General features: G+C 48.5%; 1 protein-coding gene across 2 annotated transcripts in view; it reads left to right on the plus strand.

Moving 5' to 3' along the window:
- The window catches only part of LOC135504039 (retinoic acid receptor gamma-A-like), a 151,640-nt gene that overhangs the window by 91,741 nt on the left and 42,054 nt on the right, over positions 1-17,845 (plus strand). Inside the window, exon 1 of one of the 2 annotated variants that reach the window (XM_064922294.1) lies at positions 10,329-11,129. The exons of the other annotated variant lie outside the window; for it this stretch is intronic. Coding sequence (XP_064778366.1) covers positions 10,985-11,129 — 145 coding nt within the window. The 5' untranslated portion in view covers positions 10,329-10,984. Of the gene's footprint in view, positions 1-10,328; positions 11,130-17,845 lie in introns of those variants that run through there. 2 annotated transcript variants of the gene reach the window in all.

Consider the following 17,845-nt stretch of genomic DNA (forward strand, 5'->3'; position numbering starts at 1 on the left):
GGAAGTAGAAACAATATGTTGTATAGGTCTTATCTATATTTCACATCAGAATGGTGAACAGTAGTAAAACCTGATTCACCTCTAGTCTCAAGGAGAGCTTACAGCATGTACAGTCTTCCTGGCAATGCTACTGTAGGGGTTTGATTAGAGAGAGAGCGACAGCGAGTTAGAGAGAGAGAGAGAGAGAGAGAGAGAGAGAGAGTTAGAGAGAGAGAGAGACAGAGAGAGAGAGACAGCGAGGTAGAGAGAGAGAGAGACAGCGAGGTAGAGAGAGAGACAGCGAGTTAGAGAGAGAGACAGAGAGAGAGAGAGAGACAGCGAGTTAGAGAGCGAAAGAGTGAGAGAGTGAGAGAGAGAGTTAGAGAGAGAGAGACAGAGAGAGAGAGAGAGAGAGAGACAGCGAGTTAGAGAGAGAGACAGTGAGTTAGAGGGCGAAAGAGCGAGAGTGAGAGAGAGAGAGAGAGAGAGAGAGAGAGAGAAGGGAGACGAGAAAGGTGGGAGTTTCCTAGAAATTTCTTAGAATGTTGTTCTGTCACAAAGCATGACGAAAGAGCAGGTGAGAATACATAGGATAATTAACTGAAAAGGAAAACAACAAGAGAAGAGAAAAGCAACCAGAGAATGCTAACAAACTATACAATAAGAAAAAGGCTGTAGAGTAATAACAACTATGACAAAACAAGGAGAGTTAGAAGGAACAGAGGAAAATAAAAGAGGACATGAAGGAGAGAGAGAGACAAACAGAGACAGAGAGGGAGGAGGGAGGGTAAGGCAGGATACGTTTTGGGGGAAGTTAGTGGCCCATTGGGGGTTTGTTGTAGAGTTCAGGCTCAGTGGACAGGGAAGGAAGGGGAGGAGGCAGGGAGGCAGGCAGGGACCTGGCCTGGGTCACAAGCAGTATAGAGAGTATGTGAATGTCCAAAAGCACTGCACAGAGAGAGAGACAGAGAGAGGCAGAGAGAGAGAGGCAGAGAGAGAGAGAGAGGCAGAGAGAGAGAGAGAGGCAGAGTGAGAGAGAGGCAGAGAGAGAGAGAGGCAGAGAGAGAGACAGAGAGAGGCAGAGAGGCAGAGTGAGAGAGAGGCAGAGAGAGGCAGAGAGAGAGAGAGGCAGAGAGAGGCAGAGAGAGAGAGAGGCAGAGAGAGGCAGAGAGAGAGAGAGAGAGAGAGAGAGAGGCAGAGAGAGACAGAGGCAGAGAGAGGGAGAGAGGCAGAGTGAGAGAGAGAGAGGCAGAGAGAGGCAGAGAGAGAGTGAGGCAGAGAGAGGCAGAGAGAGGCAGAGAGAGAGAGAGACAGAGAGAGGCAGAGAGAGAGAGAGGCAGAGTGAGAGAGAGAGAGAGGCAGAGAGAGGCAGAGAGAGAGAGAGAGAGAGAGACAGAGAGAGGCAGAGAGAGAGAGACGTGCTACTATAGAACTTCACTTAGTTTAAATAACTTTGTGTAGATTCAATAAATGGAGAAGTCAGTGTTGTTGGTCTAAATAATGATCTCAAAACACAGTGAAAGAAATGTCAAAGTGGGAGAGAGTTATAGAGAGGCTGTACATTAAATGTACTCACAAGTGTGTTGGGGATGACTACATTTATTACTTCATTCTTTCATAGATGACAACATGATTTTAGTCAGCGTCAACCCTCAGATATGTGGATGGTTTGGCATGTTTCTGCCTGTTTGACCAACCTGGTCTCAGAGCATTTTGTATTATTCTGTACGTAAATCTGAGACATTCCATTTAGTATGATATCTTACGCTTCGCATGGTACTGTATTTATTAATTTGTGGATGTCCATCATCCATTTCTCATGATATGTTACGAATTTGCAAAAGTGCAATATGCTACAAATGTTCTAAAAGTACAATATGTTATGAATTTTAAAAACATATGATCTGTTACGAATTTCAATTTGTTATGACTAATGCTAGCTAGGGGATTAGGGTTAGGGTTAAGGTTAAGGTAAGGAGTTAGGTTAAGGCTAGGGTTAGAGGAAGGGTTAGCTAACATGCTAAGTAGTTGCAAAGTAGCTAAAAAGTAGTTAGCACTTGTAAAGTTGCTAATTAGCTAAAATGCTAATTCCAAACGTGACCTTTCAAACTCTAGAATGTCTGTAAAACGAAACTACTAGAAAACATATAGGTTATGTATTGACTGTTATCTTTGTGTTGTGTCCTGTAGAAGTACAGGTTCCTTCATGTATATTTGAAGAGAACTCCGCTGCACTATCACCACCCTACTGTTCTCTAGTTCCTGTCCCAAACTCTCCTGCTTTATGACATGACAATTATATGAGGAAAGAGACAATAACTACTAATGTTCTTAACTGTTTGCTACTGCAACAAAAGGGCTATTAAAGAGTGTGTATGTATGTGTGTGCATCTGTGTGTGTGTGTGTGTGTGTGTGTGTGTGTGTGTGTGTGTGTGTGTGTGTGTGTGTGTGTGTGTGTGTGTGTGTGTGTGTGTGTGTGTGTGTGTGTGTGTGTGTGTGTGTGTGTGTGTGTGTGTGTGTGTGTGTGTGTCTGTGTGCGTGTGTTTGTGTGTGTGTGTGTGTGTCTGTGCTCAGGCTCTCCGCTCTGGCTGTGTGTGTGTGTGCTCAGGCTCTCTGCTCTGGCTGTGTGTGTGTGTGTGTGTGCTCAGGCTCTCTGCTCTGGCTGTGTGTGTGTGTGTGTGTGCTCAGGCTCTCTGCTCTGGCTGTGTGTGTGTGTGTGTGCTCAGGCTCTCTGCTCTGGCTGTGTGTGTGTGTGTGTGCTCAGGCTCTCTGCTCTGGCTGTGTGTGTGTGTGTGTGTGTGTGCTCAGGCTCTCTGCTCTGGCTGTGTGTGTGTGTGCTCAGGCTCTCTGCTCTGGCTGTGTGTGTGTGTGTGTGTGTGCTCAGGCTCTCTGCTCTGGCTGTGTGTGTGTGTGTGTGTGCTCAGGCTCTCTGCTCTGGCTGTGTGTGTGTGTGTGTGTGCTCAGGCTCTCTGCTCTGGCTGTGTGTGTGTGTGTGTGTGCTCAGGCTCTCTGCTCTGGCTGTGTGTGTGTGTGTGTGTGCTCAGGCTCTCTGCTCTGGCTGTGTGTGTGTGTGTGTGTGCTCAGGCTCTCTGCTCTGGCTGTGTGTGTGTGTGTGTGTGCTCAGGCTCTCTGCTCTGGCTGTGTGTGTGTGTGTGTGTGCTCAGGCTCTCTGCTCTGGCTGTGTGTGTGTGTGTGTGTGCTCAGGCTCTCTGCTCTGGCTGTGTGTGTGTGTGTGTGTGCTCAGGCTCTCTGCTCTGGCTGTGTGTGTGTGTGTGTGTGCTCAGGCTCTCTGCTCTGGCTGTGTGTGTGTGTCTGTGCTCAGGCTCTCCGCTCTGGCTGTGTGTGTGTGTGTGTGTGCTCAGGCTCTCCGCTCTGGCTGTGTGTGTGTACACTCATCCTGCCAACATAGGAAAATAAATGATACCCCCAAATATGGAAGAGGCTTTAAATCAATGAACAATTTAATCAACATTATTCCTGATACCCCTCCTCGTGTGTGTGTGTGTGTGTGTGTGTGTGTGTGTGTGTGTGTGTGTGTGTGCACGCGCGTATGTGTGTGTGTGCCTGTACGTGTTTCTGCACGTATGTGTGTGTGTATGTGCGCATGTGAGACAGCCCAGGCAGTGTGTGTTTGTGTTTATATAGGGAACCCAGCCAGCCAGCCTTTGCAGCGCAGATTGACAGGAAATGGTCGTACCACTTCCACCAGTCTGACGGGGGAATATGGAATTTCAGCAGGTAGGGAGGGCACAGAGCCAGAACACATGCTATGGTGAATCCCTCCTCCTTCTCCTCCTCCCATTGTATTGTATTCAGATGTTTGTTTTAATGGACAACCAGCCAGTGTCTGTCTACTGCTCAACAGTTGAACCAGTGTCAGTCTTTTTTATGGATTATCGATATGCTATTTATTCACTACACATCATTTTAGCTGTATCCCAAATGGCCCCATATGGTCTATATAGTGCACTATATAGGAATGTGGTTCCATTTGGACCACAGACTTTGATTGTAAAGCATTCTGTTTGTAGAGCAGGGTTGCATGGTGTCTTTGAAAGCTCTAAGGGAAGAAAGCTGTAGTGAGGTGAAGGGACAATGAATCTCCCAGTAAAGAATGTGGACGGGTGGTTTTGGATGTAAGGCATAACTATTGTGACTTCTGTGTCTGTGCACTTACCTTTCAATTGTTGCAGGATGACACGTCTTCTATTAGTGACATTATAGAAATACCTTCTTCATCTTCTTCTTCCATGTTCACATGAGTATTTTGGCAACACTTCCTATGAAGTACATAAGAACAGTATGTCATTTATAATGCCTATGGTACACTTAAACCGTGTTATGACACTGACCTAAAGCATTATATTCTGAAGTATTCAGACCCCTTCCCTTTTTCACAGTTTGTTACGTTACAGCCTTATTCTAAAATGGATTCAATTACATGTTTTCCTCATCAATCTACCCACAATACCCCATAATGACAAAATGAAAACAGATTTTCTTTTTTTTCTCAAATGTATTATTTACCTTATTTCCATAGGTTTTCCGACCCTTTCTATTTCTGGTATTTGGTATTGTATTAGGATCCCCATTAGCTGTTACAAAAGCAGCAGCTACTCTTCCTGGGGTCCATATAAAACATGGAACATGACATGAAACATAACATTAATAGACAAGAACAGCTTGAAATTGAGTTCAGGTGCATCCTTGAGATGTTTCCACAACTTGATTGGAGTTCTTCTGTGGTAAATTAATTTGATTAGACATGATTTGGAAAGGCACCTGTCTACATAAGGTCCCATAGTTGACAGTGCACGTCAAAGCAAAAACCAAGCTATGAGGTCGAAGGAATTGTCAGTAGAGCTCCGAGACAGGATTGTGTCGAGACACAGATCTGGGGAAGGGTACCAAAAAACGTCTGCAGCATTGAAGGTCCCCAAGAACACAGTGGCCTCCATCATTCTTAAATGGAAGATGTAAGAGCTCCAGAGTTCAGAGGTCATCAGACCATGAGAAAGAATATTATCTGGTCTGATGAAACCAATATTGAAGCCTTTGGCCTGAATGCCAAGCGTCACGTCTGGAGGAAACCTGGCACCATCCCTACGGTGAAGCATGGTGATGGCAGCATCATGCTGTGGGGATGTTTTTCAGCGGCAGGGACTGGAAGACTAGTCAGGATCGAGGGAAAGATGAACGGAGCAATGTATAGAGAGATCCTTAACGAAAACCTGCTCCAGAGCGCTCAGGACCTCAGACTGGTTCACCTTCCAACAGAACGACCCTAAGCACACAGGAGTGGCTTCGGGAGAAGTCTCTGAATGTCCTTGAGGAACCCGATTAAACATCTCTGGAGATACCTGAAAATAGCAGCGACTCTACCCATCCAACCTGACAGAGCTTGGGAAGATCTGCAGAGAAGAATGGGAGATACTCCCCAGATACAGGTGTGCCCAGCTTGTAGCGTCATACCCAAGGAGACTTGAGGCTGTAATCGCTGCCAAAGATGCTTCAACAAAGTACTGAGTAAAGTGCTTTCATACATCTTCAAAAAAAAAAAAAATGTTTTTGTTTTGTCATTATGGGATATTGATGAGGAAAAATACAAATGTAATCATTTTAGAATAAGGCTATAATGTAACAGAATGTGGAAAAAGTGAAGGGGTCTGAATACTTTCCGAATTCACTGTATGTACTTCATAAAAAGCGTTACATTCCCTGTTAATATTCATTTTCCTCTCTTAATTTCCTACGTCCCTCGTTTTGTTTCGAGCTTCAGTTAAATTGAAGGACTTGAAGGAGGTCAGATGAGCTTGAGAGGAGTGTGTCCACTGCCAAGTGCACAGTATGTGTGTGTGTGTGTGTGTGTGTGCGTGTGTGTGTGTGTGTGTGTGTGTGTGTGTGTGTGTGTGTGTGTGTGTGTGTGTGTGCGCGTGTGTGTGCGCGCGTGTGTGTGTGTGTGTGTGTGTGTGTGTGTGTGTGTGTGTGTGTGTGTGGATGGGTGCGTGTGTATATGTGCGTGTGTGTGTGTGTGTGTGTGTGTGTGTGTGTGTGTATGTGCGTGTGTGTGTGTGTGTGTGTGTGTGTGTGTGTGTGTGTGTGTGTGTGTGTGTGGGTGCGTGTGTATATGTGCGTGTGTGTATATGCGTGTTTGTATGTGTATTTATTGAGGGTATTTATCTGACTTAATGCACAGAGGGGATTGAGCAATGCAAGCTTTCATTCTTCACAGTTAAAGCACTGCCGGAGAGAGAGGGCGAGATAAAGAAAAGAGCGAGAAAGAGAATGATAGAATGAGAAGAAGAGAGAGAGAGAGAGAGAGAGAGAGAGAGAGAGAGAGAGAGAGAGAGAGAGAGAGCTTGAACGCTCCTGCCCATTCTCTGTTCCCTGGAACACATAGACAAAAGGGAAGGATTTAGCCTGGCATCTGGTTTCTGGGTTCAGCACAATGTTATCTCTGTCTCTGTCTTTATCTCTCTCTCTCTCTCTCTCTCTCTCTCTCTCTCTCTTTCTCTCTCTATGTCTGTCTCTGTCTGTCTCTCTCTCTCGCTGACTGTAGGGTGGGGGCTAACTGGAGGGTTGGGGCTGACTGAAGGGTTGGGGATAACTGTAGGTTTGGGGCTGACTGTAGAGTTGGGGCAGACTCTAGGATTGGGGCTGACTGGAGGGTTAGGGCTGACTGTAGGGTGGGGGATAACTGGAGGGTGGTGGCTGACTGTATGGTTGGGGCTGACTGGAGGGTTAGGGCTGACTGGAGGGTTAGGGCTGACTGGAGGGTTGGGGCTGACTGGAGGGTTGGGGCTGACTGGAGGGTTGGGGCTGACTGGAGGGTTGGGGCTGACTGTAGGGTGGGGATAACTGGAGGGTGGGGCTGACTGGAGGGTTGGGGCTGACTGGAGGGTTGGGGCTGACTGGAGGGTTGGGGCTGACTGGAGGGTTGGGGCTGACTGGAGGGTTGGGGCTGACTGGAGGGTTGGGGCTGACTGTAGGGTGGGGGATAACTGGAGGGTGGTGGCTGACTGTATGGTTGGGGCTGACTGGAGGGTTGGGGCTGACTGGAGGGTTGGGGCTGACTGGAGGGTTGGGGCTGACTGGAGGGTGGGGGCTGACTCTGGAGGGTTGGGGCTGACTGGAGGGTTGGGGCTGACTCTGTAGGGTGGGGGCTGACTGTAGGGTGGGGGATAACTGGAGGGTGGTGGCTGACTGTATGGTTGGGGCTGACTGGAGGGTTGGGGCTGACTGGAGGGTTGGGGCTGACTGGAGGGTTGGGGCTGACTGTATGGTGGGGGATAACTAGAGGGTGGTGGCTGACTGTAGGGTTGGGGCTGACTGTAGGGTTGGGGCTGACTGTATGGTTGGGGCTGACTGTATGGTGGGGGATAACTGGAGGGTGGTGGCTGACTGTATGGTGGGGGATAACTAGAGGGTGGTGGCTGACTGTATGGTGGGGGATAACTGGAGGGTGGTGGCTGACTGTAGGGTTGGGGCTGACTGGATTGTTGGGGCTGACTGTAGGGTTGGGGCTGACTGGAGGGTTGGGGGATAACTGGAGGGTTGGGGCTGACTGTATGGTGGGGGGATAACTGGAGGGTGGTGGCTGACTGTATGGTGGGGGATAACTGGAGGGTGGTGGCTGACTATGGTGGGGGATAACTGGAGGGTGGTGGCTGACTGTATGGTGGGGGATAACTGGAGGGTGGTGGCTGACTGGAGGGTTGGGGATAACTGGAGGGTGGTGGCTGACTGGAGGGTTGGGGCTGACTGTATGGTGGGGGATAACTGGAGGGTGGTGGCTGACTGGAGGGTTGGGGATAACTGGAGGGTGGTGGCTGACTGGAGGGTTGGGGCTGACTGGAGGGTTGGGGATAACTGGAGGGTGGTGGCTGACTGGAGGGTTGGGGATAACTGGAGGGTGGTGGCTGACTGGAGGGTTGGGGCTGACTGGAGGGTTGGGGCTGACTGGAGGGTTGGGGATAACTGGAGGGTGGGGATGACTGGAGGGTGGGGGCTGACTGGAGGGTTGGGGCTGACTGGAGGGTTGGGGCTGACTGGAGGGTTGGGGATAACTGGAGGGTGGTGGCTGACTGGAGGGTTGGGGATAACTGGAGGGTGGTGGCTGACTGGAGGGTTGGGGCTGACTGGAGGGTTGGGGATAACTGGAGGGTGGTGGCTGACTGGAGGGTTGGGGATAACTGGAGGGTGGTGGCTGACTGTAGGGTGGTGGCTGACTGTAGGGTTGGGGATAACTGGAGGGTGGTGGCTGACTGGAGGGTTGGGGATAACTGGAGGGTGGTGGCTGACTGTAGGGTGGGGGATAACTGGAGGGTGGTGGCTGACTGGAGGGTGGTGGCTGACTGGAGGGTTGGGGCTGACTGGAGGGTTGGGGCTGACTGGAGGGTTGGGGCTGACTGGAGGGTTGGGGCTGACTGGAGGGTTGGGGCTGACTGTAGGGTTGGGGCTGACTGGAGGGTTGGGGCTGACTGGAGGGTTGGGGCTGACTGTAGGGTGGGGGCTGACTGGAGGGTTGGGGCTGACTGGAGGGCTGGGGCTGACTGGTGGGTTGGGGCTGACTGGAGGGTTGGGGCTGACTGGAGGGTTGGGGCTGACTGTAGGGTGGGGGCTGACTGTAGGGTGGGGGCTGACTCTGGAGGGTTGGGGCTGACTGGAGGGTTGGGGCTGACTCTGTGGAGGGTGGGGGCTGACTCTGGAGGGTGGGGGCTGACTCTGGAGGGTGGGGGCTGACTCTGGAGGGTGGGGGCTGACTCTGGAGGGTTGGGGCTGACTGTCGGGTTGGGGCTGACTCTGGAGGGTTTGGGCTGACTCTGGAGTTTTGGGGCTGAATGTCGGGTTGGGGCTGACTGGAGGGTTGGGGCTGACTGGAGGGTTGGGGCTGACTGGAGGGCTGGGGCTGACTGGTGGGTTGGGGCTGACTGGAGGGTTGGGGCTGACTGGCGGGTTGGGGCTGACTGTAGGGTGGGGGCTGACTGTAGGGTGGGGGCTGACTCTGGAGGGTTGGGGCTGACTGGAGGGTTGGGGCTGACTCTGTAGGGTGGGGGCTGACTCTGGAGGGTGGGGGCTGACTCTGGAGGGTGGGGGCTGACTCTGGAGGGTGGGGGCTGACTCTGGAGGGTTGGGGCTGACTGTCGGGTTGGGGCTGACTCTGGAGGGTTTGGGCTGACTCTGGAGTTTTGGGGCTGAATGTCGGGTTGGGGCTGACTGGAGGGTTGGGGCTGACTGGAGGGTTGGGGCTGACTGGAGGGCTGGGGCTGACTGGTGGGTTGGGGCTGACTGGAGGGTTGGGGCTGACTGGAGGGTTGGGGCTGACTGTAGGGTGGGGGCTGACTGTAGGGTGGGGGCTGACTCTGGAGGGTTGGGGCTGACTGGAGGGTTGGGGCTGACTCTGTAGGGTGGGGGCTGACTCTGGAGGGTGGGGGCTGACTCTGGAGGGTGGGGGCTGACTCTGGAGGGTTGGGGCTGACTGTCGGGTTGGGGCTGACTCTGGAGGGTTTGGGCTGACTCTGGAGTTTTGGGGCTGAATGTCGGGTTGGGGCTGACTGTAGGGTTGGGGCTGACTCTAGAGGGTTGGGGCTGACTGTGGACCTATATGTTGGAGGGCCTAGGTATTGCATAGCCAACAGGGGAAGGGGCTGCCTAGTGAACTACATGTTGGGATGCAGGGGGCGGGGTGTACAGACCCCAGAGCTGTACTGCTGGGGCTGGTGTGAGCTCAGCTCACACTTTAGCATGTATATGGGGGGCTGTTGAGTTGTCTGGGGGACTTTGTATGGGTGTGGGGCGTCAGGGGGTTCTGTGGACAACGAGGGGTGCTTGGTTCTAACTTTCTAGGTCTGTTAAAATAAAGTAAAGTTTGTTATTTTAATGATGTAACTATTGGGCCAATAAAATAAAATCTCTCTCTCCCGCTCTCTCTTTCCGTCTCTGTGGCTGCCTTTTTCTCTGCCTGCCCAGACTTTAATATGGTTATGATTAGAGACGGGGCTAAGGGAGGGAGGGAGGGGGGAGGAGGGGGCTCATATTTACTGCAGGGGTAATGGGGGAGGTGCAGTGTAAAGACAAATCGAGAGAACCAAGAGGGATCTGAATAGGGCAGAGGAGGGGAGGGGTTGTGTTTGTTTGCATTCGGGCTGAAATATGAAAAACAAAAGAAAGCTGGGACAATAAGAGAGGAGAGGAGAGAGAAGAATGGAATAAAGTTTTGTCCTCTAACAAATCAGTCCCCGCCTAGCAGCACGGGGCTCTGGCCACTTCCCCTCCCTCCTCCTCTCTCTCAATCTCTCTCCACCCCCTCCCTCTGGGTCCCCTCTCTCTCCCTCTCTCTCTCTCCACCCCCCCTCTCTCAGTCTGAGGCAGTTGGTTCGCTCCGCTGTGCCGTATGTGTCTGGGATGCAGCAGTGAAAGAAAGAGAGCTGAAAGAGTGAGAGAGACAGAGAGAGAGAGAGAGAGAGAGAGAGAGAGAGAGAGAGAGAGAGGGAGCTGTTATTTAGGTCTGTTACAGCAGACAGGGAGCAGCTCGCCCTAGGGCAGGGGGAGACGATAAAGCAACACTGAACTCAGAACAGCACATTCAGCTACAGACACAGCCAGGCAGGAACCAGCCCTGCATTCCAGCTGAGGGGAAGGGAAAGAAGGTATAGAAACTGAAGTGCCAGCAGGAAAGGATAGAACAAACGGCAGAGAGAGTGAGAGAGAGAGAGAGAGAGAGAGAGAGAGAGAGAGAGAGAAGGAGAAGGAGAAGGAAGGAAGGAAGGAAGGAAGGAGAAGGTAGCAGCAACACATCAACACAAGGGTTTGAACCGGGACCTTCACTGCTGCTACTATTGTTGTTGTTGTTGTTGTTGTTGTTGTTGTTGTACTACGGTAAGGTGACCTAACTACTCCAGGAACAAGGAAGGGGGGGTACAGCAGCAGGTTTAACCTGTGTGTTCTCAGGAGGTAGGGACTAGGGAGGGGGCACAGTAAAAGGAGGTTGAAAGCTCCACCACCATGTTTGACTGTATGGAAGCTCTGGGGATGGGCCCACGCCAGCTATATGATGTCACCAGCCGGGGTGCGTGCATGCTGCGGAAGGCGAGCCCCTTCTTCGCAGGGCTGGACCCCTTCGCTTGGACCGGCAGTGCCAGCGTTCAATGTAAGTCAATGGCATCCTGTTTGTATGTCCTGGTACTGGAGCCTGTTGGGACAGCTGCACTAGCTACCCAGGGACAACTAGCTAATGCTACGATATAATATGCTAGCTTCTGTGTGTGTGTTTGTTTGATTTCTGAGTGGCTGCAATGCTAACCCACATGTTCAGGTTTGACTGTGACAATGCTAAACCACAGGTTCAGGTTTCACTGTGGCAATGCTAACCCACAGGTTCAGGTTTCACTGTGGCAATGCTAACCCACAGGTTCAGGTTTCACTGTGGCAATGCTAACCCACAGGTTCAGGTTTCACTGTGGCAATGCTAACTCACAGGTTCAGGTTTGACTGTGACAATGCTAACCCACAGGTTCAGATTTTACTGTGGCAATGCTAACCCACAGGTTCAGGTTTCACTGTGACAATGCTAACCCACAGGTTCAGGGTTCACTGTGACAATGCTAACCCACAGGTTCAGGGTTCACTGTGACAATGCTAACCCACAGGTTCGGGGTTCACTGTGGCAATGCTAACTCACAGGTTCAGGTTTGACTGTGACAATGCTAACCCACAGGTTCAGGTTTCACTGTGACAATGCTAACCCACAGGTTCAGGTTTCACTGTGGCAATGCTAACCCACAGGTTCAGGGTTCACTGTGACAATGCTAACCCACAGGTTCAGGGTTCACTGTGACAATGCTAACCCACAGGTTCAGGTTTCACTGTGACAATGCTAACCCACAGGTTCAGGTTTCACTGTGACAATGCCAACCACCTGAGTTTTGACCTTGTGGGGTAGGTTAGGTTCTGTATACAAAACAGAAAAGAGTAAGAAAGTACAGATGAAATATTGAGAGGAAGAGAGAAAGGGAGAAACCTGACACTTTTGACAAAATGTCAGCCATCCACATTACATTGGTCTTGTTCCCTTCACAATCGCCTCTGTGACAGCTACTAGTGCTTTCCATGTGGAGACGACAATGGGTTTTGAATCTAGTCTTTTTTCAAATATAAAGTAGGCATAAAAAGCAGTTTTCTAAAAACATTTCTGTGCTCCCTGTGTTTTTAGTTGGAGGTAATTGTTGGTGTTTATGTTTGTGTGTAAGGATTTTTCTCTCAAGCTAAATAGCTATAAATTAATCAGTAGATGAATTATTGAATGGATAAATTTATGAATAAATTAGTAACTTGGAATGTTGCTAGGCTTCAGAAGAGCCAAAGGGTCTTGCCAGATTTCTTTTCTCTCTCTTTTTCTGTGTCAGTGTTCCCATTTTTCCTCCCTCGCTCCCTCCTTTCCAGACTTCAGACACTACTCTGGCTCTAACAACAGGCCTGTCTCAGATAGACAAAACTTGGGTCAATTTCCATAGGCGTCCAGGGGGCCTGTGTGGCTGGGAGAAAGAAGGAGTGGGGGTGTGTGGTTCTCTTCTAGGGCGCAAGCCAGAAATGATACAAGCAAGAAGAAATACACAACACACCATCAAACTATGAACAATCTAGCTAGTTTAGTTGTTGCACACAAACAACACGTTTGCTTGCTTCTGTTCATGTGTTCCTATGTAGTTTTTTAAAGTCCTTTTGTAACCCAGACGCTGTGTTGTGTTCACACTGAGGGTTGTTTTTCAGATTTTATTTGTTCAACCTTCTGCTTTTTTGTTCCTTTTTACTGGATCTTGGGGGCAGTCATCTGTCTTCATTACTCGTGAAGACACCAGCGTTTCAGTGGCTGTCATACACACTGGGCTCTCTTTAATGAAGACAGATGCCCTGTCAGGACAAGGGAGGCCGAGGGGGACTCCATGCAGACCAGCCTCTCCTCTTCTGCTTTGCTTTCTTCTTTCTTTCCTGTTCTCCATTCTTCTGCTCTGCTCTGCTCTCCTCTCCTCTCCTCTCCTCTTCTGCTCTCCTCCTCCTTTCCTCTTCTGCTTTGCTTTCTTCTCTTCTTTCCTGTTCTCCATTCTTCCGCTCTCTCCTCTCCTCTTCTGCTCTCCTCTCTCCTCTCCTCTCCTCTACTCTCCTCTCCTCTCCTGCTCTCCTCCTCTCCTCTCCTCTCCTCTCCTCTCCTCTTCTGCTCTCCTCTCTCCTCTCCTCTCCTCTCCTATTCTGCTCTCTCCTCTCCTCTACTCTCCTCTCCTGCTCTCCTCCTCCTCTTCTGCTTTGCTTTCTTCTTTCTTTCCTGTTCTCCATTCTTCTGCTCTCTTCTCTTCTCTCCCCTCCTCTTCTCTTTTCTTCTCCTTTCTTCTGCTCTCCTCCCCTCTCCTCTTCTCTTCCTCCCCTCTCCTCTCTCTCTCTCTCCTCTCCTCTCCTCTCCTCTTCTCTTCTCTTCTCTTCTCTTCCTCTCCTCTTCTCTTCTCGTCTCTCCTTTCTTCTCCTCTCCTCTTCTCTTTTCTTCTCTCCTTTCTTCTGCTCTCCTTTCCTCTCTTCTCTTCTCTTCTCTTCTCTTCTCACCTTTCCTCTGCTCTTTTTTCCTCTCCTCTCTCCTACAGCCAGCCAAGGAGCTCTGATAATAACAAAATATTTGTTTATTTAGTCAGAGACCTCACCTCTCTCACCGACCCACACAACCATTTAAAACATAGCCAATCAGGTCCCAAAGTTATTGTATTTTTGTTCTTTGTAACAGGAAATCAAAGAGAACGAACGATCAGTCAGTTGGTGTTGCTGTGCTAGTGTGTGTGTGCACCTGTGCTAGTGTGTGTGTACTTCTGTGCTAGTGTGTGTGTGTGTGTGTGTGCACCTGTGCTAGTGTGTGTGTGTACTTCTGTGCTAGTGTGTGTGTGCGCATCTGTGCTTCTGTGTATGTGTGTGCTGTGTACTGTTTTAGTCTTTCTGTGTTTAGTCTTAGTAAATAAGGTGACCCTATCCCACACGAGGAGCGGCCATAATATCTCTCCTTACTGAACCAGTTGGCCCTCATTGTCCTCTACAATGAGGCAGATGAATTGATGTTTGAGTCTGATCTCTCATTAGGCCTGGCCAGCTGCAGAGCACAGTGACCTGTGTCTTAAATGGCACCCTATTCCCTATATAGTGCACTACTTTTGGCCAGAGCCCTATGGTTATGGCATATGTGCCATGATCAAAAGTAGTGCACTATATAGGGAATAGGGTGCCATTTGGAACACAGGTGAACAAGGGAACTAGCAGCAAGCAAAGTGAAGACACTCAGCTCGGAGAGCTCCTCTACTCAGCTCTGCTCTCATAGCATTAACAACAATCAGGACTTCTTGAGTCTTGAGTCCCAGTCAGCTGCTTAAAGTGTGACACCATTCCTTAAATTTGGCCTAGATATTCTGTGAGTTTATTTCTGTTTGAGAAAGGACTCTAAAATCAGAGAAAATAAAGATTTTAACATATTTTTATCAAAGATTTTTAAACAGCCCCCCACAACTATATGCAATTGTTCTCTATATGCAATCTAAACATTACCAACATGGGGATTCGTTGTGGAGTTATTTTTTGTGATTTTATTACAATTCTGACATACATATGTCATGCTTTAAAAAACATTTTTACTCAGAAGCAAATCTGGAAATCAGCGGGTTAGGTTTTGAATTTCCTGGGTTTTCTCAATGTCATTGCTTTTTGTCTCAATCTGTTTTGAATCAAAGGGAGTTTTAGTGTGTGGTCATGATCAGCTTTTCTGTTTTCTGTCTGGTGGTTGGAGACTGCTGCTTTTCTGTCCAATGTCAGAGGTTACAGAGAGGCTGTGGGCTGGCCAATGTCAGATCCACAACATGTGTGGTGTCCTTGTCTGCCTTTTGAGAAGGAGGAGAGAAGAGCCTCTTAAATGGCTGTTATTGTGTAGCCGACTGCTGTTTAAGTGTCTGATGTTATGTAGCTGGAACTAATACATCAGGGCTGCATGGAAAGGAAAATGGTAAAATGATTTAGACATTTGCCAATAAGCTAGAAATTACTCAACTGTCATACTAGATGACATTTGATGATATGAAGAACATTTGATGAGCTGTTCCTTCACTTGCTATGTTACTGTGCTTGGAAGGATAACGCAATTGATCTCTAATTTATGGACAGGAAAAGGATAATGATTTAGTCATACGATAATAGTTTATTCATACGTCAATGATAGCAAGATGTGTACCAGATGCCAAATGATGATGTAAAAAAGATTTCCTGCCTTTTGCTTCAGTTGTCATGTTAATCTTCTCATGCAGTAGCTTTATCATCTCATACTGTAGTATTAGAAAAGGGGTCAGGTTTTTTAATCATAAAAAAAGTTTTAATTTAATCTTTATTTAACTATGCAAGTCAGTTAAGAACAAATTCTAATTTACAATGACGGCCGAGCCTGGATGACTCGGGGCCAACTGTGCACTGCCCTATGGGACTCCCAATCACGGCCGGATGTGATATAGCCTGAAATCAAACCAGGGACTCTACAGACACCTCTTGCACTGAGATGCAGTGCCTTAGACCGCTGCGCCACTTGGGAGTTATAAACTGGGTGGTTTGAGCCCCGGATGCTAATTGGCTGACAGCCATGGTATATCAGACAGTATACCATGGGTATAATAACACATGTATTTTTACTGCACTAATTATGTTGGTAACCAGTTTATAATAGCAATAAGGTACCTCGGGGGTTTGTGATATATGGCCAATATTCCACGTCTAAGGGCTGTGTCCAGGCACTCTGTGTTGCATCGTGTGTAAGAACAGCCCTTAGCCGTGGTATATTGGCCGTATACCACACCCCCTCGTGCCTTATTGCTAATATATTTTATGTATTATAGTAACCAACAGAGTCATGTTTACTGTCTAACTGTACCTTGGCCTATTTGGATTGTTTTGACTTTGATATCCCCCTTAATGTCAATATATTCACAATCATGTTATGTGGTAATAACAGATAACACTTTATTAATCAAAACACACACACACACACACACAACCCCCCGCCCCCACACACAAACCTCTTTGTTTTCCCTTAATGTGCTGTTCAATGTGAATTGATGAGCTAATTGAAACAGGCGCTATATCTTTCTGGCTTGGAGGGCAAGACAACTACGTCCCAAATGGCAACCTATTTCCTGTATAGTGCACTACTTTTGACCGGGACCCATAGGGGTTATATAGGAAATATGGTGCCATTTGGTACGCAGCCACAGACTACTAAGTGGTTCCTGTGACCACTGTCACACCGAGCAGCTCAGATCATTCTCTCTACTAATGGAACTACAGATCATTATCTCTTCCTAATGGAACTCTGCAGTTATTTCATTATAATTACAAAAGATTCAATTAAAATATTAGAATGCCTGAGGGGGCAGGACTGTGAATAGATAGTGGGTTGGTTGGTTGGTTAGGAGGGATGGTTAGGAGCGATGGTGAGTGTGTGGTGGGTGGGTGGGTGGGTGGGTGGGTAGTGTGTCAAATTAAATCAAATCCAATGTTATTTGTCATGAGCGCTGAATACAACAGGTGAAATGCTTACTTACAAGCCATTAACCAACAATGCAGTTCAAGAAATAGTGTTGAGAAAATGTTTACCAAATAAACTAAAGTAAAAAATAAAATAAAAAGTAACACAATAAAATAACAATAACAAGACTATATACAGGGGGTACCGGTACTGAGTCAATGTGGAGGGGTACAGGTTAGTCTAGTTAATTTGTAGGGGTAAAGTGACTACGCATCAATAATAAACAGCAAGTATCAGCAGTGTAAAAACAAAGGGGGTGGGGGGTCAATGTAAATAGTTTGGGTGGCCATTTGATTAATTGTTCAGCAGACTTATGGCTTGGGGGTAGAAGCTGTTAAGGAGCCTTTTGGACCTAGACTTGGCGCTCCGGTACCGCTTGCCGTGGGGTAGCAGAGAGAACAGTCTATGACTAGGGTGACTGGAGTCTTTGACAATTTCTTTGGGCCTTCCTCTGACACCGCTTAGCATCCAGGTCCTGGATGGCAGGAAGCTTGGCCCCAGTGATGTACTGGGCCTTACGCACTACCCTCTGTATTGCCTTACTGTCGGTGGTGCAGGTGTATAACTTTTTGAGGATCTGGAGACCAATGACAAATCTTTTCAGTCTCCTGAGGGGAAAAGGTGTTGTTATGCCCTCTTCACGACTGTCTTGGTGTGTTTGGACCATGATAGTTCATTGGTGATGTGGACAACAAGGAACTTGAAACTCTTGACCCGCTCTACTACAGACCCATTGATGTTAATGGGGTCCTGGTTGGCCCTCCTTTTCCTGTAGTCCACGATCAGTTCCTTTGTTTTGCTCACATTCAGGAAGAGGTTGTTGTCCTGGCAGGTCTCTGATCTCCTCCTTGTAGGCTGTCTCATCAGGCCTACCACTGTTGTGTCGTCAGCCAACTTAATGATGGTGTTGGAGTTGTGCTTGTGGGGTTTCTGTTGGGTTTCCAGGATGATGGTCTAGGGTTTCCAGGATGATGGTGTTGATGTGAGCCATGAACAGCCTTTCAAAGTACTCCATGGCTACCGACATGAGTGCTATGGGACGGTAGTCATTTAGGCAGGTTACCTTCGCTTTCTTGGGCACAGGGACTAAGGTGGACCTCTTGAAACATGTAGGTATTACAGACTTGATCAGGGAGAGGTTGAAAGTTTCAGTGAAGACACTTGCCAGTTGGTCTGAGCATGCTCTGAGTACACATCCTGGTAATCCGTCTGGTCCCACGGCCTTGTGAATGTTGACCTGTTTAAGGCCTTGCTCACATCGGCTACGTAGAGCATGA

This window comes from Oncorhynchus masou, chromosome 18 (genome assembly GCF_036934945.1).
Source record: "Oncorhynchus masou masou isolate Uvic2021 chromosome 18, UVic_Omas_1.1, whole genome shotgun sequence".
NCBI lineage: Eukaryota > Metazoa > Chordata > Actinopteri > Salmoniformes > Salmonidae > Oncorhynchus > Oncorhynchus masou.